The sequence below is a fragment of the Lepidochelys kempii genome, chromosome 9 (genome assembly GCF_965140285.1).
Source record: "Lepidochelys kempii isolate rLepKem1 chromosome 9, rLepKem1.hap1, whole genome shotgun sequence".
Lineage (NCBI taxonomy): Eukaryota > Metazoa > Chordata > Testudines > Cheloniidae > Lepidochelys > Lepidochelys kempii.
In genome coordinates, this window is record NC_136388.1 from 22,200,413 (window position 1) to 22,223,168 (window position 22,756).

Sequence of the window (22,756 nt, forward strand, 5' to 3'; positions counted from 1 at the left end):
GAAGTAGTGGGAAGAAAGGGTTAGTGCCACTGCATCATGGAATTCTGAGGAAGCTTTATAATTGACTCAGAGGTTGTGGCCCCGATATTAGATAATTTGGTTTTGGTATTAAGCTACTTAAACATACATATGATTGACTGATTATAAATCACAATGAAAAGAATAGGTTTTACTGTTTAGTTTAATATTAAACAGCTTAGCTTTAAGTCTTTTAACAAAATGTATAAAAAGATGCCAACTTCCATTTCTTTCAGTAGGCAATGTGGGTCCAAGATGTGAGTGGATAACAAACTGGACAACCTAAACGCCTGACAAGCTCCCCAAGTTAGTTTTTTGGTCTTACATTCCCGTGGCTCACTATGTTTGAATCTTAATTCTCAATGTCCTGAGTTTGCAATGCCTGGTTTTGATATATCTACGCTGTATTTTTTTTTTTTAACCTTTAAAGTTGAGGATATGTATTCTCAACTTAACGCCAACGGGTAATTTTCTACTTGGCAATTACTCTGTTTTGTTAAAGTTATATAAAAAACTTACTGCAGCATGTAAATTAGATTAGGAGAAAGATGATTGATAGAACTACCTCTATTATAGTGATTGCATTTAATAAGTTGAGCTATTGACCTGGCTCTATCTACTAGTCTATAATCATAATGAATTTAGCTTAATTACACCTAATTTCTTCAGTATAGCCTATGCACAAGACTTTAATGCATTAACTATATTAAAACATGATGAGTGTGTTAGCATGAAGATAATTCAAGACAAAAACAGACCGATAATAAGCACTACAGTTCTGAAATTTATTTATAATGAATTTTAACTCAAACTAAGACATTTTTGTACTCAGAGTAAATGCTGTAAATTTAAGGACAATGGCCCAGATTCCCAGAAGGCATTTAGGCCAATATGTTTTTCTTCATATGTAACAAACGGGCTGATATTCTCCTTTTAAGTTCAACACTCAAGTTTAACTATGGCATTGTAACCAGTACCTCCATAGTTGCCAGTAACAATTCTAACTCTCTGATTGTGAGCAAACTAAGTAATTATTTTCTTGCTAGTTAGACGTATTTATATGGTGGGTTTGCATCATCACATGCTAGGTGATTTTTTTTTTAATTTAAATTCCTTTAAAAAGGAGGTCTGCTTAATATAAAAAATGAGAACTGCCCAATTCAAGGACTAAGGTGTGAGACTCCAGTTGCCCTGTAAAGGAAAAATGACTTATTTGCTTGATCAAAAGAGTAGCTCCCCTTTCAATTCTTGTATGAGAATGTTAATATGGAAAGGTTAGACAAAGCTGCCTATTTACAGGCAGAGCCTACAGTGGTACATCTCCCTTGGAGTATCAAGCACAGTAGAGCCATAGTCAGGATGAGGGATATTAATCCTGAAAAATTTATATCCAGCTGCTTCATTAAGGCATTTCACGCACTGCAAGAGGAATTATTCACTGAATGGGTATTTCGCATAATTGAACCCTCATGACTTACTCTTTCCCCCTTTGTAGCTCCTCTTAAGTATAGAAACAGGAATTGCTTATATAGTCAACAGCAGAAGGAAACTCTAGTGACCCCTCAGATTTGCTGGAAGAAGAAACCACATGAGAGAGATATAGTTTATATTTTGCAGAAGTATTTAATATTTTGACTTTGTAAAAGAGGTTTTATTAAAAACAAGTTCGGTGACACTCATACTTGAGTCAGATAATTCCATGTCCTTCCATCTCTGAATTTCCATTCTGGCCTGATTTTAGCAACTGCCATTTTGAGACACATTAGAGCTAGGAGTACTGCACACATAAATTATTTAAAAGCTTAAAATTGTAGACATAAATTGAAATAAAGCCTTAGATGATGTAGCTACTAGTCTTGGCTGTAGCTTTTTGCAACAGCCAGTACAAGTTACATTAGGACTGAAGTGAAAGAGGCAAGAAGGTAATGAGAATTGGCATGTCACAAGATGCTGGACCAGACATGAATGCTATTTTACAAATGGTAAGATCTGGCCTTTGACTTTCACTAGTCCAGGGAAAGTCTCAAGCCAGTGTAATTTTCAATTCCTGAATCCAACACTGGCCACCTACAGAGATGTCATACCAGATTGTTCACCTAATTCCATTTTCTATGTTCCTACAAATACAATGAGACAACAGCTTCATCTGATATAGCCCCCCATGCCCCACCCCCAGGATCTGTAAACCATTAATGTCTACCAAATAATAGTTTACACATTCGTTATATTGTCTTATCTCCCCTCCCATTTGTAGTTGTTCTTCCACTATGGTGTTGATTGTGCTAGCAAAAAATGCCTTCAATTTCTTTGCTTCTTCTAGGTAACTGACTTAAATTGTTCAGTGGGGGTGGGGTAGGGAGTGAAGGGACGAGGTGAAGGAAGAGAGAAAAATCATTAATGCTAGAAATGTAAATACTGGATATGTTTTTTTCAAATTGGAATTTTATAATGGCAGCCACACTTGACCTTCACTGTTCAACTGAGATGCTTTTTTCAAGCAAAAATGCTCTAATCAAGAAACTGATTTCCACAGAATTTTCAGGCCACTTATTATGCACCCTTATAAGTAATGCTACCTTATTCTCCCCTCCACCTCTTGCAAAGGAGTCTCTCACAGAGCTATCATTGCTCTGAGTTTAAACCCCTACAAGTCTATTATTAACAGGACGGGACTGGGAAAATAGAGTTGTAGGGGTTTCTTTCTTTTTTGCAGTTATGTCTCATTTTCTAGCCTGCAATTTCTCCATATATGCCAAATAGGAAAAATTCATTTGGTGACACCATCCTTATAATTTCTGCCAGTACATCCCCAGAAAATTAAGTATTACTGGGTGTGGGTTGAGAAAAATAATCAATATAACAATACAGTCGATAGTTTAATTACACACTGGAGTCCTGTAAGTATCTTAGATATACATTTTGAGAATTTTAATTCAAATGTTTGATAGATGCACATGTATAGGAAACTTTCAATGACACCCTAATTTGCCCAAAGCTGAGAAATTCAGTATTAGCCAGTTACAGTAATAGATGAACTTTGTATAGGATAATTATGCGTTCATAATGCAGTAGTACTCCAACTTAAGAGTTATCTTTGCTAAACTGTTATTTACGCATATTTTGACTGTAATTTTGGAAGCTCTCTCAAGAACATCCTGTTCAGCTCTGTGCTAAATAGGATTCCTTAAGTTAGACTTACACTCACAGTCTTTAGTTTTGGAATCCAAGCCAGAGATTGACAATCTCAAGAAAATGCAACATTTAACTGTATAATTCATAAAAAAAAATTCCATCTGGAAGAGAACACAATTTAAATATACTAATCCTGCTCCATTATTGTCCTAATGAATAGCTAGATGAGATGCAAAGTGTAGTCTGCCCACACCCATGTTTAATGAGAGACAAATAAAAACCTCACAAAACACTCACTTTTCCAGTGTTCAACAAGTTTGCTAATTACAAAGAGTAACACTGTAAGCAAATGAAGATTTTATGATCTGCAAAGTCAGATTCTGAACAAATCCAATAAAAAGCATCAGAAGACACTCCCTGAATATAACAGAATTATTTTAGAACCTTAGACTTTAAATCTGACAATATACAATAGGCATGTGTATTAATCTTCAAAAAGTCAGATTTCTCAAACCATAAGTGTGTGTGCGCGTGTGGTTTTTTTTGAGAAATATTTATCTGACATGGAAGTCTAATGAAAAATTTAGTGACCTCTAAACATTAGGTTTTAGAATACTGGAAATATAAAAAAGAGGCAAAAATTATCATATCCCACTGCACTGGGTTCACTTCAGCATGAAGCATAACACTAACACAGCAGTAGCATAAACTACTTTTAGTACTCCCTCGAATAAATCTGTGTATTGCTTATGAGCATTTTATATATAGGAATTGAACTTTCACATGGATTAAAACAAATGCAATAAAGACATTATGTAAAATTAATCCTACCCACTGCTCCCAAACTTGTCCTAAAAGTGGAGGAAAAAAAAAAAAAAAACCAAACAAAACAAACCAACCTGTTTCCTTATTGGAAAACAAACTGCTCCCCCAACCACTAAGTCTTCCAACCCTCTAAAAAGCGATTCCTAAAATACTTCCATGGGCCAACAGGTGAAAGGAGATTTTAATATATTAAACTTTTGCTGGCAGCAGTCTTAAGTCATAAGACAAAAATACACTGCCATTGGCTAAAAACTTAGTACACTGCAGAATGTTCAGTTAGAACTACAGTGACTATATTTTTTCCTTAAAATTGCTTAAAGATTACCTGAAAATATTAGGATTAAAAACCTATCAAGATTAGAAGTGTATATTTTAAACAATCAGCATAAGAGGATATGTTCAGCACATAACTTTCAATCTACCTTATAGGAAAACAATTGAAAAATCTCACCATATTTAATACTTCAACAATTTAGCAGAAATTAAGATTACTCCGGAAAGTAACTGAATAAGAGCCAGCTATCTACTGTAGGACTGGATTTTTCCACTCTTGTTTAGAGATTGAAGTTAATTGTGCACTGAACTGCCTCTCTCATCTTGGAGACATTTAGCAGAATTGTAATCTTAATAGTTGTTTCCCCATTTACTGGTCACATTCAAGTGTCTTTGCCTATCCCTGGGAAGTCTACGATTTTGACAGATCTCTAGAAGTCCTTCCCCTTTAGTTAGTATTCCTTTTAGCCATACCCACCATCATTCCAGCAAAAATGAAGTAAACAAGATGGCCCTCCAAGCTTAACGCTAATCACTGTCTGGAGGAGCCATTGTTGAGCAACAAGTAGTACAGCCACCTCCTCCATGAGTTTAGCATGCTGTAGCCAGAACATCGAGCCCAAACACAAATTAACTCAATTCTTGTTCTACATACAAATTCATAACATTTCCATTATAAGCAAGGTTTTAAAAAATAACCTTAGTTTTATTTGCTGTCATTTACAGCAAACCGTTTTACATCACAATTTCAGTAAAATTTTAAAATCACATTATCTTAAACCCAACAGCAAGATGCTGGACTTTTCTACAATAAGGTATACTTTTATTATAAGCTTTACAATGACAAATTTCATTTTTGTATTATAGTTTTAGATAGCCTGTGGAACATTTGAAAAGTACACCTGGACAATTTTAAGTGTTTACCCCCAAATTAATAAAGTTAGCTGCTATAAAATATTACCAAAATCCTAAAGTACGTGGTGCTGAAGTTTAAGTAATATTTTCCCCTACTTAAATGTTGCTAATTTTCCATTTTAACTGAAGCCAGTCTATAAATAGTTTTCAAAGATTTAAAACCAAAATATATTTGTCAAGTCCAGTTTTAGGAGAATAATTTTTGCAACAAAGCTTTTAGATCCTATTGGGGGTGTAATACCTGAGTAACCTTTTTGACAAGGGCTCTTTGTTGTAAATGGTACTACTCCTGCTGCCCGCCCCCTCAACCAAAAAAACCAAAACAAAACAGGGTTCTTTGAAGACTGTAGGCAGAGAGGCTATTTTAGAAGTTATGCTTCAAGTGTGTTCAGAATAGCAAACAATACTAAGTGGACCTGATAGAGAGAACCATACTAATTCATTTCCATTTAGTTTGACTAAAATTTAGGTGCCTAAAGTTGGGCACCTAAATCTATTAGGAAAAAGAGAAAGAAGAAAACTAAGTAGATATAGAGATAGTCCAAAGGTCGGTATTTTTTCTACTGAGAGAAACTGAATCCAGTAATTTTAGGTACTGAATAACTAAAAGTTTAGTTACTATAAGTAGGTTACATTCTGCCTTTGATCTTTATACAAACATCTCAATGTACAGCCTAACTTTCACCATTATCAATGAGGACAGTAGTATATATCCTAAACTTACACCCTGGCCCAGACCCCTTAATTAAAAATAGAATTGGGCCCTCTTCAGAATGAGCACAATATTCTTGTTATACACCATTTAACGTGTCAGGATTTGAGGTATTCACCACTTAAAATTGGACTAAAAAAAATTTCATTTAAATCTTTGAAAAAACAGGGATATATTAAGTCCAGTTCAGTTATAACAGAAAAGTAGTAACACTTAAGTGGAAATGTTATTTATTGATTCTTAAATTACAGCAGCACATACTTTAAATGCTTAATCATGGGGAAAGCCATATTTTAAAAATGTCCTTACATTTACATAATAAATATTTTTAGCTATAATCCCCAGGCCTCAAATATTCAAAACTGTCACCTTCCCCCATTGGTAGTTATCAGTTCACATTCCCTTTGAGTCAACTAATCATCAGCATCTATTTGAAGCAGAGCTCTACAGACATTTGCACAGGGAAATGGACTTTCTTTGTTGAGGAAGACTATTTGCACAGAAATCTGGTACATTTTCCCCTACACAGTTAACAATAGTACTTCGCCCACACAAGGCCAGAGGAGGAGGAGCAGGGAAGAAAGGGCAGGGTGGTGGGTCTAATGCTGGTTACACAACATTCACTCCCTTTCCCATCATCAGGTGAAAATAATGGGACTTACACTTACACTCCCCTCTAACAACTTTATTTTGGTAGTCCAGTGGACTACTATAATAATAGGTGAGTTTTCACTAATTCTGAATATATATATTTATTGGAGGGTTGGTTTTTTTGGGGTGGGAGAGAGGGAAATGGAAGGAAAGCCACCCACATTAAAAAGAACTATGTTTGGCAGGACTCTTTCCCAGATATTTCCCCACCTTCGTCCAAGTACTGGAGAAAACATCTTACACCAGGGGTTGGCAACCTTTGGCACGCGGCCCACCAGGGTAATCTGCTGGCGGGCCACGAGACATTTGTTTACGTTGACCATCCACAAGAACGGCCCCCCTGCAGCTCCCAGTGGCCGCGGTTCACTGTTCCTGGCCAACGGGTGCTGCACGAAGTCCAATTATTTTTAAGTTGGGAAGCCCGGGATGCTTTTTTGCAGGCTTTTTTCCTCAAAAGGTGAATGTAGGACACCAGCCCCTTCACTTTAAACCAGGAAGTGAAAATAAGAGTTCCAGGAATGGCAAATTCTCTAAAAAACAAAACCAAAAAAAAAAACAAAAACCCAAAACACACCAAAAACAAAAACAAAACACAAAAAAAACCAAACCTCATTTTTAAAAAAACTTGAATGAGGTTTGCTCTGAGCTTTAATTACTTAACTGTGCAAGGCTGATTTATGTACTCAAATACTTTAAAAGTGTATTTTTAAAAACTCCATCTTCTGCAGTTGTCAAAGAAGCGTAAAGAATAGCATGCTTAATGTGATGATAGTATATACAGACTGAAAGCAACACTATTTAACTTAAATATGTACGTACTATTGAAGTAAAAACATTTCAATGTCATAAAACTCTATGTAGACAAGTCTCTATTTCACATTTGAGTTGACTCAGTATTGATGCATCTTATCTAAAGGATAAACAAGTTGCTGAATCTCTGCCACGCTTAAGCAGCACAATAATATTGGGGTTTAAGATTTACTTTACTACACCAATATTTACGTGCTGCTAGGGCGGAACAAGTATAGCAATTCTTCTATTCATCCAAATTTCAGGAACACACTCAGCAGTACAAACCTTTAGACTAGAAGTATCTTCAACTGTTTCTCTTCCTTAAATTTCCAAAGCAGCAAATAATGATTCGCATTTTTGCTAGAGCATGCAAACCATGATGTGCTGCTAGAGTACTTTAAGGCCTCAAATACAAGACTCAAAGTACCTAGACAAATTTACTTTGTTAGGAGTTTAAGAAAAGTTATATTTTTAAACTCAGAACTAATCAGACTTACCTGTAAAATTAAAAATCTATTATGGTCCAGGTCAATTCCATGGCTTCGAAGCAGAATACCAACATCTTTGAATGTTTTCTTCTTCCCACTGATGTGGTAGACAGAAGAATTATCTCTGTAGGCAGTTCTAGATACACAGAAATTGCTGTTGGGAATGACTTCATAATCATCCCCTTCCTGTTTTGAGGAAAAAACAAAACCAGAAAAACAATTGTTAGTATTAGGTCACAGCTTACTTCAGATTTCACCGTTAAGTGCAGTTTTACCCTGTTGTTCAAGCTTTTACAAGGCAACTGTACCCTGGTTCCCAGTTCTATTGAAGTGTATAATAAATCTTAGACCATGCACACCTCACTAAACATGCAATGTTTTTGCTTCCAAAAACAGCCTTGAAAACAGCATAGAAGCACTCTATATAAGTTTAAACTGAGTGGGCCTTAATTTTATGCCTCTCCCTCCTCTCACCCCAGCTACTGCTTTAAAACACCATAGTCTCTGTTTAGCATCTAATGACAGATTTTTTTTCTTGCTACACTCTCCATGCATATCAAAAAGAAAAAACCTTGTTCAAATTCAAAGAGGCTACTTCTTCTTTTAATCTTTATATTAGGATGCCTTGAATATTTTAACATAATTGCTGTCTTATTTTTGAATAAGTTCGCCCTGAAGGAAAAAAACAAACAAACAAACAAACAAAACACTGAGGAAGAACTTTAGCTAAGTGCCTCTGAAGCCATTGTACAAATAGAAGATACAAAAAATGATACAGTAAAAACAGACACGTTGAACAAATATATATAAATGTTTTTGTAGCTGGTCAAGAGATCTTTGCTTTACCTGAAAGCAATAGGTACAATACCGACACCAAATTTTATTTTTAAAAAGGAAGTTTTAAAGAAACACAGGTAGTTCTAAAATTTAAGAAAGTGGTCTGCCACTTTAATGGAATAGCCCCCCCCCAAATACAATTAACTTTAATATCAAATCCATTCGGAAGTTGTTTTACTTCATGAAATTAGCTTCTAGGTATTATGCAGATACAAATGAAAACCATAATAAATTTAATTATTGGAACAGTCTAGTATAATAAAAATACATGTCAAATTTTTATTTGTATTCAGATGTAGTTTAATGCAGACAAACAGTGCTTCAACTAAAATGCACAAAGAGTCTATTTTTATAATACCCTTGCCTAGAATTATATATTCTGGTAACCTATTAAATAAAATCTTTTGACTTTCAAGAAGCTTTTTATGATTTACATCAGAAAGCAAGTACACTTCCCTTTTTTATTTCTTCAGATACACACACAAAATTATCTCAAGCAACATTTCTTGGACAATCAAGTCAATATCTGAGCAATGTTGAACAATTTATTGAAAAGTATTAGAATCCTTTAAGTAAAAATTTCCATCAAGCTGCAAGTAATAATAAAATCAACAATACTACATAAAAGTTCACACGAAGTAAAGTGGAAAGCAAAATAGATACATTAAATTCTTTTATTTTTCTATTTCAATCAAAATGAAGGTCACATCAACATCTTACCCCTAATATTTCAGAAAATGTTTAATCTTTTTAGGTGAAAGTCTTGTGATTGTTTAAATTGGTAATGTAATATAAATAGTGTGCATATACTATAAAAACTTCAACTTTAAGCTGTAGTAAGTTGATATTGAAGTAGAAAATATCTAAGGCTGATAAGTGTAAAAATATCCAGGTTTTAATCCTCAAATCTTAAAAAAATCTGCATAATGCAGGTTACAATTTAGAACACATTATGCATCTGATCTTAGACTTAAAAAAGTATCAATGAAATCACTTGCACACAACCTTAGAAAGTGTGTGTGTGAGATAAATATAGATATATAAATATAAGAACATTTCTAATGTGACTTGATGGTAGAATAAGGTTTAGTATTTCTAAACAACTTTAAAATAATGTATTACCAAACACTAGTCATCCAGAAGTTCTAATGAAAAGTTATGTCTACTCAAAGTGGAAATTAAGCACTACAAAGAAACAAATCTCCTTGAAGTTGTGTACTTTTTCAGCCAGTTAGTTTGAAGTATTCTACTTCATAAAGGTAAGCCGATCACATGGGCAAGTTTTTTCATCCTAAGCTAGTTCCACATTAAGACAGTAAAACGTTAAATTCTCAAATCCTTAAAGGGGGAAAAAAAAAAAAAAAAAAAAGAGCCTCAGCATACTTTTTCCTTTAAGCAGAAGAATACGTACCTTGTCAACGATCTTTTGAAAGTGAACTTCCACAGTACAACTCTGGATGTTCTTGTGTTCATCAGAATTATGGATCAGCACAGAAAGCTTTTTGGATCTGATTTTTTGTGCCCGATACCCAAATACAAAAAGCATTGAATCAATGACATTGGATTTTCCACTGCCATTTGGTCCAATAATACAAGAAAAACGCTGCATAACAGAAAGAAAAAACATTCAAATTTACAATAGAAACTAGCCAATTTGCTTCATATATTTCATTTGTGGACAGCTGAAAATACTGTTATTTCTAGTGCAGGAAATTGCAGACTATTGGGAAGCTTACTTTTTACTGCCAGGGGCGGGGGGGTGGGGTGGGAAGAGTACAACCTATTCAAAACACACCTCCGGTTAGCTCAGATTTCTAAGTTTTATTCTGTAAAGTCAGAAAGCTATATTCTACTCAGAAAGCATGGTTTATAAAGAAATAAGTTCATAATTAACCACATAATTTTCTTGTATATGTGATTTAACCCCTAAACATTGTTCAGTAAATCAAATAAAGGAAAAGATATATACTTAAGTTGTAATTTCCTTCTAATTCAAGTAAGACACAGTATAAAAAACTTACACTTTGACTATAAGTAATCTATTGTCCTGTAAATAAAATTGAGTATTATCATTAAAGTAATTCTCACTCTTCCACTATAAATATATAAAATAAGACGTTATTTGCTGATAAGTTGTGTTCACAGTACTGTAAGGAGTACTAGAGACACAACAAAATTTTACTTCAGTTTAGAAGTTACTTAAAATAGAAAAATACCTTATGAAAAGGTCCCAGAATTTGCTCCCCTGCGTAGGATTTGAAGTTCTGGTTTACAATATGAGTTATCATGAGGCGAGGAGCTCCAGCTTCATTGGTCATTGCTGGAGGTGGGGGAGGAGAGATGCTACTCAAAATCTCTTCTAAACTTCGATCATCAAGTACCCCATTTGAGGCTGCTAAAAACATCCAAAATAAAAAGAAAAAACTATATAATGTCTTAATGACTAGAGAGACCTTCTAAATGCCTAGTTCAAGCAGAAAAAGTACGAAAATTTGCTTCTACACAAACTCGGAATCTATACTTTCACTTTAAAATTATTAAAACTGAATGTAAGTGAAAGAAAGATGCTTTAACTCCAAGGAGCTAATTTTTTAGAAAGTAGACACTTAAGATGTCACATCCATTCAATAGTGGGGTTACTCTTTCATTATATAATGCTTATGCTAGCACTTTGCAAGGCAGTGTGAAATTACAATAGTTACATTTAAAAAGCCTACAATGGGCAAAGTCTTTCTAATTAATAACTGGACAGCCACATTTCAGGCATGCTCACACACACTGTAAGGAGGAGGAGATCTGAGTATGGCTGAACAATGCCCTGAAAAACTGTAATGACAGCACAACTTACGCTTGAAAGGCAGGAAGTTTGTTACGAAAACAAACTGGCCCCTTATATTTCAATTATAGTTTTAAGTAAAACTGCTTTTCAACTGTTAAAAGCAACTTTTTCTTTAAGTAGACAACTCTGACATCACTTTCCACATATTAACCATTTATCAAACATCTTACTTCAATAACATCACATACATGGTTACCTAAAAACCATTTTCTACCGATATTTCCAGCAGAAAATCAACTCTAACACAAGTTTAGTATGTAATGAGTAATTGCCTAAAAGTAATTCATTTTAAGAAGATTTCAAGTCACTGCCACTTATTCCAGCCCAAGAAATCCCATATTGCGGGATGCATCTGTAGCTAAAATAATCCTGCTACCACAATCAGAAGTACTAGACAACGTAGCAAGAATATGAAATCTAGACTTAGCTGGAAGAAACATTGTCTACCAACAGTATTTTTACCTAAACTGAAACACCGATGCAAATGCTTTAACTCTTTCAAAGCCATATTTGCAGTTTTAAAATCAGATTTAAATTCAACTTGTCAAAATAAAAAATTACTGCATCCCTTCCTAGAAAGGAGCTGAATCTGAACTGGAGTGGCCTTAAGTTCAGCAAGATACTATCATCAAGATATCACTAAATTTACATGCTTGGGACAGCGGGATCATAACAAACACTTACGTTGCTGAGATGCTTCACTGATGCACGTGTCGGCTTCTTTTTCCACTTCCATATCACCAGTGGATTCCTCTAAGGGCTCTTTGCCTTTTTGACGGGCTGCAGTGGAGGTTTTGGTCCTCTTGCTTGGCATGATTTCTGTTGGCTGTTCCCCTCCGATTCCAAGCAATCAAACTACCCAAGGGATATATCTCCTTTGCTAACACAAACAAGAAAAACCCTATGACCCAAGTGCTGGGCGTATCACCCGTTAAGGGCTATAACTGTGCATGTGTATCCAAAATGACTAATAATAATCTGAAATCCATATGAATTTTGACAATGGAATTAGGATTTCAAACAAACTAAAACTCAGCCTTTAATCACCATATTTTAAAGTCCCTTAAAACGGTAGCTTTCTCATAATGGTGGCTTTTACATATCCATAGGGGACATCCATCTATTGAAACCCATCATACAGACACATTCTGATGTGGCAGCATTAAAACATAACATCTATATTCAGATAAAGAATAATTATGATGTGCTGGCAAGTGTCATTTCACTAACAAACAATCAGTGAATATCCCAAGCAGATAAGTACTTGAAGAATCACTTTTACATAAACACACCTAAGATTTTTCTAACAAGTATTTTCAGTAGCCCAATCTAATAATACTCAAATACCATTTCCACACTATGAAGTCTCTAATCCAAAGGACATCAAATTGAACTGTTTCCCAAAAATGTAGCTAAATGCTCACTATTGTCAATGCTCAACACTTAAAGACAGCACACCAAACGAAAAGGAAATTAAGTATCGGAAGTAGATTTGATGTTAATGCTTGATCAACGGGGAAAAAAAACAGTAAAAAAGTCCACCACTTGGCACTAAAGGCAGTCGCCAAAAAAGAATAGAAAGAAGCCCAGGAGAAAGATGAAAAGAAAGAAGCCTAAACTAGTAAACTAGTCTCCTCAAAGAGCCTAAATTACTCCATCAGAACAAGTGGTGAATTTAGCATGGAGAAAAACAGACAAGAAAGTTTTCTTCTCACCAGATAAGAAACTGACGTGGCTGGAAAGTCATCTTACAATGGGTGCCAATCATTTGACATTTTCAGACCTACCTACAGCCCCAACCCACACACCAGCCCTTCATTTGGGAAAGTGGGGGTGGAAGATAGAGGGAGAATTCGTTTTAAGGCAATTTGAGTCTATGCCCATTATGAAGGATTCCCCCACGGCTGTTAAAAAAAAAAAAAAAAGACTAAGTTCTATAGGATTTTTTTTAGAACGTTAATTCAAATTGAGTAGGGTAGTTAATCTTACAAAAAAATACTGAAAATAGATTTAAGAGAGTCATTTACAATATAACTATTTATCATCAGCTTTTAAATCTGAGTTCCTTCGCATCTCAATCTGAATCACCTTGCCAAGCACGAATCACTTACCCCAGTTAAATACCTATTAGAGTAAGTCCAAACCCACCACCCACAAAAACTCAAATCAAAGGTGTTTCTTAAAAGCAACACTTATGGACCTGCTGCCAAGTGAGAGTCTCTTTACAATAGGTGGAAAAAATTAAAAACCAAGAAAATTCCCCCATTTGGAAAAGATTCAATGTGAGGACAGTAACTGATGTCAGCGTCGAGTGATTGTGTTACGCATTTCCCTCAGAATTGTTTTGGAATCAACCAGTCATCCTAAAGTTCCCCCTCAGCCCCTTGGTCTGGATCTATAGAGGTTTCCCTAAGGTATAATTGTCAGAAGTAGTTGAAAATACAGTCACAGAGAAGACCCTAGTCTGCAGACAGATTAAAATCAGGCCTCTCAAATTCTCAAGAGATACTCTTTTCCACTGAATGCATCAGATGAAGTGAGCTCTAGCTCACAAAAGCTTATGCTCAAATACATTTGTTAGTCTCTAAGGTGCCACAAGTACTCCTTTTCTTTTTGCGAATACTGACTAACACGGCTGCTACTCTGAAACCTTTCATACTCTGGTTTCTCTTCAGACCATATGCATCAAAAACTTGATACTGTGCCTCCCCTCCAGTGATTGGTATCCAATGAATGGGTCCCCACAGGTCCATAAGGATACAACGGGGAATCCGCTCTCCCCCACAGGTTGCAATGGACCCTCACCCATGGTTCGGAAGATATAATACTGCTAGTGATGGTGGGGTCGCCGCCCCGAGGAACAGAATCACACCACTCTCCTCTGCGCGTGAGGAGTGCCGCTCCGTCCTCGGGAAGGGCCAGTTACATTGGTGGTGGTACGGAACGGCGGTCGGACAGTTGCCCCACCCCGCCAGATTGCAGATTACAAGAAGTGGGAAAAGAAGCCGCCACCTTTCGCTCCCCCGAAGGGGGGGGGGGAGAGGAAAAGAAAGGGGGGGGGAAGTCCACCGCCCCTTGCTCCCCAACCGCCAGTACAGCTTACGTAGGGAAATCTACAGCTACCCCCAGGCAGGCTCCACGGGGAGGTCCCCCAGCTCCAGTTACAAGGAAGAGAGCCCCCCAGCTCCACCTGTCCCCAGATAAATTACTAAGCACTTTGCTGGAGTCGCCCCAGGCTTCGCAGTCCTGTCAGCAGGCAGAGCTGGTACCTGGGACACGGAGCAGGCGGCGAGCTGCCCCGACAAGACTTCGGGTGATGCTGGCTCTGGAGAGTCCGGCCGGCTCCTGCCTGCTGCAGCTTGGCGGCTTCTACACTCGAAAATGGCGCCCAAACTCCAAACTCGAACCGAAATTCGTTAGAAACGCGCGGAGCATGCTGGGTAAAGAGGGGGCTGGTTGTCGGCCTCCCACAGGTTTGAAAGGATGAAAAAAAGAACCCTTCGGCGCCATATTGTTTTCCGTTACTGCGCGGAACGGGGTAAAAATAAAATAAAAATATTTACATTGTTTCGGTAATTTTTAATTTAAAGCAAATGAAAAGAACGTTACTTAAAGGCGTCTAAATGGGGAAAAAAATCCTACTCATTTAAATGATGCTGTGGGTCAATGGGAGGAGCTTCGTTGCCTGGTAACGGCCTGAGTGGCGATGGCGGACGAAACTGAAAAAGGAATAAATATATTTTTAAAAATTTTAAAATATACAATTATAGTAAATATATTTTTTAAAAGATATTAATTAACAGGCCGGTCCGATGACGTCAGCTGTTTGTCACCTGGCTTGGGAGGGTCCGTTAGGTAGACGGGGGAGTAAGGAAGTCTCGCGCGGGGATAAGCACGGGAAATCTCGCGGGAAGTAGCTATAGAGACAGAGCCGCTTCCCTGTGAGCGTTTGCTAACAGGGCGAAGAGGACTGAGAGATTAGTAAGTAGTCTCGCTCGTTGCTTCCCCCCGTATCAGGAGTTCTAGGGCGCCCTTAATGGGGGAGGCGGAAGCTTGTGTTAAATCTCTGAGGGTCTGGGAGCAACTGACAGCCCAAGTGCTAGCGGCAGGGTCCTGCCCAGGAGAGGGTTCTCCACGCTCATCCACTCTCCCAGCCTGTGACTTGTACCCCTAGACCGACCACCTGCCTTGGACAGGTACATTTCTAAAAGGAGAGTTGGAGGGGCTTCCCCCTGTTAGCAGAGGTGCTGGAACAATTTATATAGTGGGGGTGCCAAGAGCCATTGAACCAAACTGTAAAGCCTGTATAAAATGGAAGTCACTTCAAGCCAGGGGGTGTGGTGGTACCCCTAATTCCAGCACCTAGGCCTGTTACCTGTCCTGGGGAAGTGAGAGGATGTGGGGTAAGCCCTCTACTCCTGTAATGCAAGGGTCTGGAGTGGCAACCCACTATAATTTCCCTGGGGAAACTGGGAGGGGGGAACCTGGTCAAGAAAGAGCTGAGGGAACACTCACTCCATCCTAGTTTGTGTTAAGCAATCCCCCACTACAGCCTGCCTTGAGGAAGGGGAAAGGCAGGGTGGTTTTGTTGGTCCCTCTAACCTGCCTGGTGAGAGCATGATGAAAAGTGTTTATTACTGTAACCTCTTCCCAGGATGGGTTCCCACAGTAACTTACCCGAAGGAAAATTGTGGCATGTGGCTGGAGGGAGGGGCATGAATGGAAGATGCTATGAATGGCGGGGTGGGGGAGTGTGAGTGGGTGAGCAGAAGTGGGTGGTGGGATTTAGAGAAGCATAGGAGTTAAGTGAAGTTTTTGGAGAATGTCACAAGGCTCCGGGGGTAGAGGGACTAGGAGTTGTGCAGGAGGTGGGGATGCAGTGGGGAGAGTCCAGTTCTGTGCTGTAGCATTGGTGTATCTGTCCCCACAGCACTGCTTTGGCATATCAGGGAGCTAAGACAGCAGCATTATGCAGAGGGACTGGTCTCTCACCCTAGAGATCCTTCAGTCACATCTCTGTTTCTTTGCCATAAACCCTCCAATGTTCCCATTCAGCCACCTGTAACTCACTCATTTTCCTGCTCATTCTCCTGTCTGTGTCTCTGTCATTCTTGTTCATGCTTAATTCCCCAGTGCACTCTGCAGCTGCTTCATAGTGGTAGGAGAGGAGATGGGGTACTTAGCAAGGATGGGGCAGGGGACATAAGAAGATGAGTGGGGTTGGGGGAGCAGAGAATTCTGGGGACTCAGTGTAAGATAAATGAAATGTGTTGAAGAGTGGGACTAAAGGGATATGTGAGGGGGGTGCAGGTGAGTTACTATAGGTGCAGGACTCTGCCTGGGGCATGATAGAGGAGTGAATCTGTGCAGGGGGCAGGGCTATGGGGAGGAAGCATGTGAAACACAGATCTGTAGTAGGGCCTTAGGGTGGATAAAATATCAGTGTTGGTAGCTATCTCTGTGAATAACTCTCAGTATTAATACATACATCTTTCTGAAAACCAAAACAAATATATTGTTTGTTTAGAGTTCAGGTTGCTCCAGTGCAAATCCCACAAATACCAAGAAAAGTACTAGTTAAGGCAATCTTCATTCATATTTATTAATGTCGTCATGTGATTGAAACGCAGTCACAGACTTATCACTTCCCCCAACAAAAACTCCCTTGCTTGATTATTTAGAGAGAGAATGAAATATAGCAGTGTTAAAAAATTCAAAGGCTTTGATAAATCCATTGTGAATCTATGGAGACTTTGGTTAGAGGGCTGTCACATATTTAAACTTAATATACAAGGCTGCACAAAGCTGGCACAATTTAAGGACCCAATTCTGAGAAACACCTTATGCTGAGTCCTCTTCCCTTCAAGTACCTATGGAATTAGTTCCTAAACTAGTGAGATTTTGCAATACCAGGACACACTCAACAGAATCCTTCTTCACAAAGGAGATAGTTTTACAGCCTCTCCAAGTAATAGCTGGAGGCCTTAAATCACGCTCACATTCCAAATTTTGACCCCAGGTAGATTAAAAGATTATGTATTTAGGTTTATAGAGACTAAAGTGTTATTTGGACATGAAAAAGCCTAAAGTTGGAGATTTTAGATTTTATGATTATAAAGATTACCACCTGAATGAGAAATAATGTGAACTAATGAAGTGCTGTCTTCCTGGTTCTGCAAATGGGTGACCTAAAACAACAGTTCACAGATATGAACTACCCCATTCAGCTAAGCGGTGAGACACCTAATGCTGTCAGGCACTATTGTTAACTATTTCCATGCTGATCTTTTTAGCAAACACCTTTAGCTAGTGTTGCTGGTGAGGAAAGAAGAGTTCAAGCCCACCTCTTTCCTCCATTAAAATCCTCTTCATCCTTGCCTACAGTGTTGAAGGAAAGAGAAGATGCATCCCCCTTCTCTGCACAAAAAGCCTCAAGTCTTTAAGATATTCTTTATTCATTGTACTTAACATTTACTTGTGTGTGAGCTAAATTCCAAGTTGTAGTGACTAACAGTGGCATCTGAATGCTGTTCACTGTCCTCTGTGAAAGGATTTGGTGATCTCAGTCTAGTTCCTAATGAATATGTGTGCATAGTACTGTTTGCAATCGTGGGTATTATGATAACTGACCTCTTCTTTTTTTAAAAAAAAAAATCTTTTATTGGACCAACTTCTGTTGGTGAGAGAGAAACTTTGGAGTTTGGGAAACTGAGGCAATGTCTATATATTACCGCTTATGTCCGTATAACCTGTATCGCTCAGGGATGTGAATAAGGCACCTTCCTGAGTGAAATAAGTTACACCAACAAAAGTGCTGGAGTTAGTACTGCAATTTGGCTTTGGCGGAGGCACAACAAGAAAACTGTAGTCACATGTAAAGAAGATTAATACTGTAAATTGGGAGTAAATATATTTCTTATTAAACACCCTAGTTAGTTATGTCCAAAAAAACTGCATTAAAAGAACATGAAAGCTGCAAAGCCATTCACTCAAAAGTTAGGAAATGTTAGAATTAATGTTGCCCAGACAATCTTAATTTGCCTCTCCTCCCCTTGAGTGTATGCATTATGGTATAGTCTTTAATTACATGATTACATACTACTTTTTCCACAGGACTCCTATCTCTTTCATAGCATAGGATAGATGGTGTTAAGGAAATGAATCAGGGTTGTGTAGTGAATGAGAGATTTGTCTGTAGGACTTCTGCCTCATTTGTTGCAGTAGGTGGAAGGCGTATAGTGAATGAGGCAGAAGATTATAGGAGAAGAAAGGATGATCTCATGGTTAAAGTGTTGAATACCATCTTGGCAAACTGGATTCTATCCATGCCTCTGCCACAGAGTTCCTGTGTGATGCTGGCCTTATTCACTTAAACTAAACTTTTCACAGCCACTGATTGTGTGTTCCTCTTTTTTGAGGCACTCAAAATGAGAGCTGAGGCCAGATTTACAGAAATGTTGAGCACTTCACAACTACAACTGAGGTTGATTGGAGTTGTGCTTTAAACATATAAAGTACTATAATAATGCTAGGGAACCTGAAAAATCAGATTATAGGTGTCTCTAGTTGGGTACCTAAAGTTAATGGACAGTTTTGGCCTTAATCTGTCTGTGCTTCAGCTCTCCAGCTGTAAAATGGAGATAATATCACCACATTTCACAGGGACGTTGTGAAAATAAATTCATTAATGTCTGTGAAGCACGTGGATACTAGGTGAGAGCACCACAGAAACAAATACCCATGAGAAAATTAATTTGTGTTCAATGTAGGGTTTGCGTCATATGTGTTAACTAAATCTGGTGCCACACATTGAATGAAGAGAATAAAAAGAAATGTATGAGGCAAGTATGTATTCATGTAGTTAGACTATTTCATAGGCACATAGGCTAAATTAAGGTTACATGGGCAGTGTTAATTCTGGCATTTCCTAACTTTTGAATATTTGACTTTGCAATCTTGTTTTTGTTGCAGTTTTTTGTAATTTCAGTTCATTTTATAAAAAAGGTTAATACAGTAGTTCTACGATTTGGAACCAAATTGACCCCCAACTTGGGTACCTTTAGATCCACAACACCAACTTCTTTCATTTGAGCTCACTGAGTAACTGGTAGCAGTAGCAGGCTATCATCCTCTGTGGAACAGTCTCTAGATGGTCATGAGACGCTTTGCCAGTGGGTTTCACAGCCTGCTTATGGCAGAGGAAGGTAGAGATTCTGGATTCTATTGCTGGTTCTGAAGAGTAGTATTCTGTAATGGTTATAGATCCTTATTCCTTCAGCTCATGTCCCTGGTCCCCTGCATTCCTATCTTCCTCCTCTGTTCCTACCCACCATTGTTGTGCTTCAGCTCCTGTTCCTTCTCCCTCTGCTCCTATCCACCCTCTTGCATCAGTTCCCATCCACCTCTGCTTCCTTTCCCCATCCTCTGGGTCCTGCAACCCCTTGTTCTCTCTCTCCACCCCTCTCCTATTCCTCACCCGTCTGCATTTCAGCCAGGCTGATTCTTCCTATTTCTCTCCAGTGTCTGGGCACCTGCTGGGGGAGCACTGAGAGTTGATGATCTCCCTGCTCTCAGTACTGGTACATGTTACCACTGCTGCCTTGGCATCCAGGAAGAGCAATTGCAGGGAAACCCTTGTTCAGTCTCTGCAGCCCTGGGATGGAGCATGTTCAGTTGCTCTCTGGGGATGGTATGTGCTCAGCAAAAGGACTCTTCAGAGAGTTTAGGTGCCAGACTCTAACAAGTATCTACTGAGCTTGTGCAACCTGTTTTTTTTTGAGGTTCATAACTTGACCACAGTTGGGTAAATTTTCTGGGGGATGGCAAAAGCCACATCCCTGACACCAGGGAAATACCCCATGCACCCAAATGTCAAGCCCTTGCCTGAAAGCATGGAGGTAGTAGAGCTTCTGGACAAAAAGTTTGTAGGTTTTCTTTTCTTTTCTTTTTTTTTAACATGGACAAAATAATGTATTTAACTCCTAGTTTCATTCTTGGAAATGGCTGAATGGTTCTAGCTGAAACTTTATTTAAAAAAAAAAAAGTGTGAGGCAGAAACCTAGGATGGAAAATTTCAGCCCAAATGGTTTAAAGTTTGATGAAGTTATAAGCAAGTGAAAACAAGATCTTACAGTGGAAAGCTTTCAGGATGCATTACCAGCTTCACCTATAATTATCCTTACCCTGTAGTGGCAAGGCATGAATATCTTTATACTCTGATTGGTTTCTCTCTCTGATTTTTCTTGTGATACTACATTGAGGGATGATGTTTTCCAAGATGGTCTGTGATTTCAAACCGTTCATAAAGGGTACCCTGTCCTAATGTCAGTATACTCTACAGGACTGCACATTTTCAACATATACTCTTACAGTTAAGCAGTTCTAGCATCACTTGTTCTTGAAATTGTTTAGCACAGGGGTTCTCAGGACAAATTTTTTGGTGGCCTCAGAGTGTGGCCACCAACTCTTGCTGGTGGCCGCTCTCACACTTTTTCCTAAAACACTTAATTAGCTTTAGGAAAAACAAATAAATATGCATATATACATGTCCAAATCATTGTAATTTATTTATTGCTGCTGTAATTTATTTATTTAAGTCTGTTGTGAAAAGTGATATTAACAAACAAGTATCACTTTCCACAGCGGACTTACTCAGGCCTGTCAAGTCTGGGGACAAATTAAGCCCTAGGTGGGGGGTCGGGAGAGGCATCAGGGGACTGGAGCCTAGGCTCTGCTGCTGCACAGCCAGGGCCCAAAGCTGGAGCCCCATTGTCCTTGGGAATGTGGGGAATTCACTGACTGCCTTCTCCTCCAGCATTGTACCCCAGGTGTCTCCATAGGGGCGCAAGGCCTAACCCCTACTGGTGGCCTCAGCAATCAACACCAGGGCAGTGCATCTGAGAGCAACAGGGAGTTGGAGTGGCTGCTATATTGCGCCCCTCTCCCCCATCACAGCCCAGGAGGCTGTGGCTGCAAGAAAAGCCCTGGTGGCCACATTTGAGAAACACTGGTGGCCACATTAATTATCCCAGTTTGCTCATTGCAGATGCACACAGCACTTTCTCCTACCAATGTTGTCCCTGCACATTGTGGTACCCATTACATAATTCTGAACATAGCTGTCTTGAGTAGGTGCATAGCATGAAAGAAAGTCTATACTTGGCAGGGGTGGATCAAAATTAATGATTTTTTTTTTTGATAAAATGCTTTTTGAGGAAAAAACCTATCTAAAGATACATTATAGCTCAAAGAGATCTCATCATGGAATACGGATTATAAAGTCTAATTCTATAGTATGAGACTATATATTCATGGAATGCTTAAGAAAAGTTTCGTAAATGAGTTCCCGTAGTTCATGGATTAGGGACCCAATCTTATGAGGTTCCAGAGGCTTCTATATAGATTAGGTAGAATAATCTATCTACCCAATGGGACTCAGTGCTCAGTCTAGAACAGGGGTTCTCAAACTGTGGGTCAACACCCCTCAGAGGGTTGCAAGGTTATTACATGGGAGGGCTCGCGAGCTGTCAGCCTCCACCCCAAATCCTGTTTTGCCTCCAGCATTTATAATGGTGTTAAATATATAAAAAAGTGTTTTTAATTTATAAGTGGGATCGCACTCAGAGGCTTGCTATGTGAAAGGGGTCACCAGTACAAAAGTTCAAGAACCACTGGTCTAGCAGATGCCATCAGAGATGCTTAGTTTTGCAGGTCTCAAACTGCGGATTTGTGTCTCCAGAGATAACATGTTTCTTAACAGCAAAAATGGTTTTTGAATAAATCATATATAGAGGTGAGAAATAACGGACTTCGACCCTATTTTCCCTCTGCAAATTTGTGTACACAGAGTCAATCCCTTACCTCTTTCTAAAAGTGCAAAGTTTCAGAAAGTTCAATGAATAGAAGATTGTTGGGGGCGGAATAGATCTGGACAAGGAGAAGAAGTCTGGAGACAAATGTGAGAAGGGAGGGAAAGGCAGTAGAAACAAAAGTGAAACTGTTTGAGCAGTATTTTCCAGAAGTCTTGAGGTCTTTCTGATTGTAGCCTTCATTGATTTGAGATCTACCATACCATTCTCTCACTAGAAAGGAAAACCTATAATGGCAGCAGGCCGTAAAAGAGACCCACTTTTGGAATAAGAACCATTCAAGAAATATGTTTGCTGATGATGTTTTAAAGAAAGTCACACCAGTGAACTGGTGGAAGTCATTTAAGCATTTGGATTCAGAGACTGTTGAAGTGATAATCTCACTTTTAACAGCAGTAGCTTCTTC

The 22,756-nt window shown here is 38.5% G+C and overlaps 2 protein-coding genes across 6 annotated transcripts in view; one reads left to right on the forward strand and one right to left on the reverse strand.

Moving 5' to 3' along the window:
- The window catches only part of SMC4 (structural maintenance of chromosomes 4), a 95,275-nt gene extending 80,375 nt beyond the window's left edge, over window positions 1-14,900 (reverse strand). Inside the window, exons 1-5 of one of the 2 annotated variants that reach the window (XM_073359522.2) lie at window positions 14,752-14,900; window positions 12,167-12,362; window positions 10,860-11,038; window positions 10,055-10,246; window positions 7,816-7,992 (exon numbers count right to left, since the gene is read on the reverse strand). In XM_073359522.2, coding sequence (XP_073215623.2) covers window positions 7,816-7,992; window positions 10,055-10,246; window positions 10,860-11,038; window positions 12,167-12,296 — 678 coding nt within the window. In that variant the 5' untranslated portion in view covers window positions 12,297-12,362; window positions 14,752-14,900. Of the gene's footprint in view, window positions 1-7,815; window positions 7,993-10,054; window positions 10,247-10,859; window positions 11,039-12,166; window positions 12,398-14,243; window positions 14,600-14,751 lie in introns of those variants that run through there. The other variant, XM_073359523.2, reaches the window with a different exon arrangement.
- A 49-nt stretch (window positions 14,901-14,949) lies between these two features.
- IFT80 (intraflagellar transport 80) overlaps window positions 14,950-22,756 on the forward strand; it is a 148,564-nt gene continuing 140,757 nt past the window's right edge. For 3 of the 4 annotated variants that reach the window (XM_073359525.2, XM_073359527.2, XM_073359528.2), the window contains exon 1: window positions 15,378-15,463. Coding sequence is in view for 1 of the 4 variants with exons in the window: in XM_073359524.2 (XP_073215625.1) it covers window positions 14,966-15,020 (55 nt within the window). In the remaining 3 variants the exon portion in view is untranslated. Of the gene's footprint in view, window positions 15,021-15,377; window positions 15,464-22,756 lie in introns of those variants that run through there. The other variant, XM_073359524.2, reaches the window with a different exon arrangement.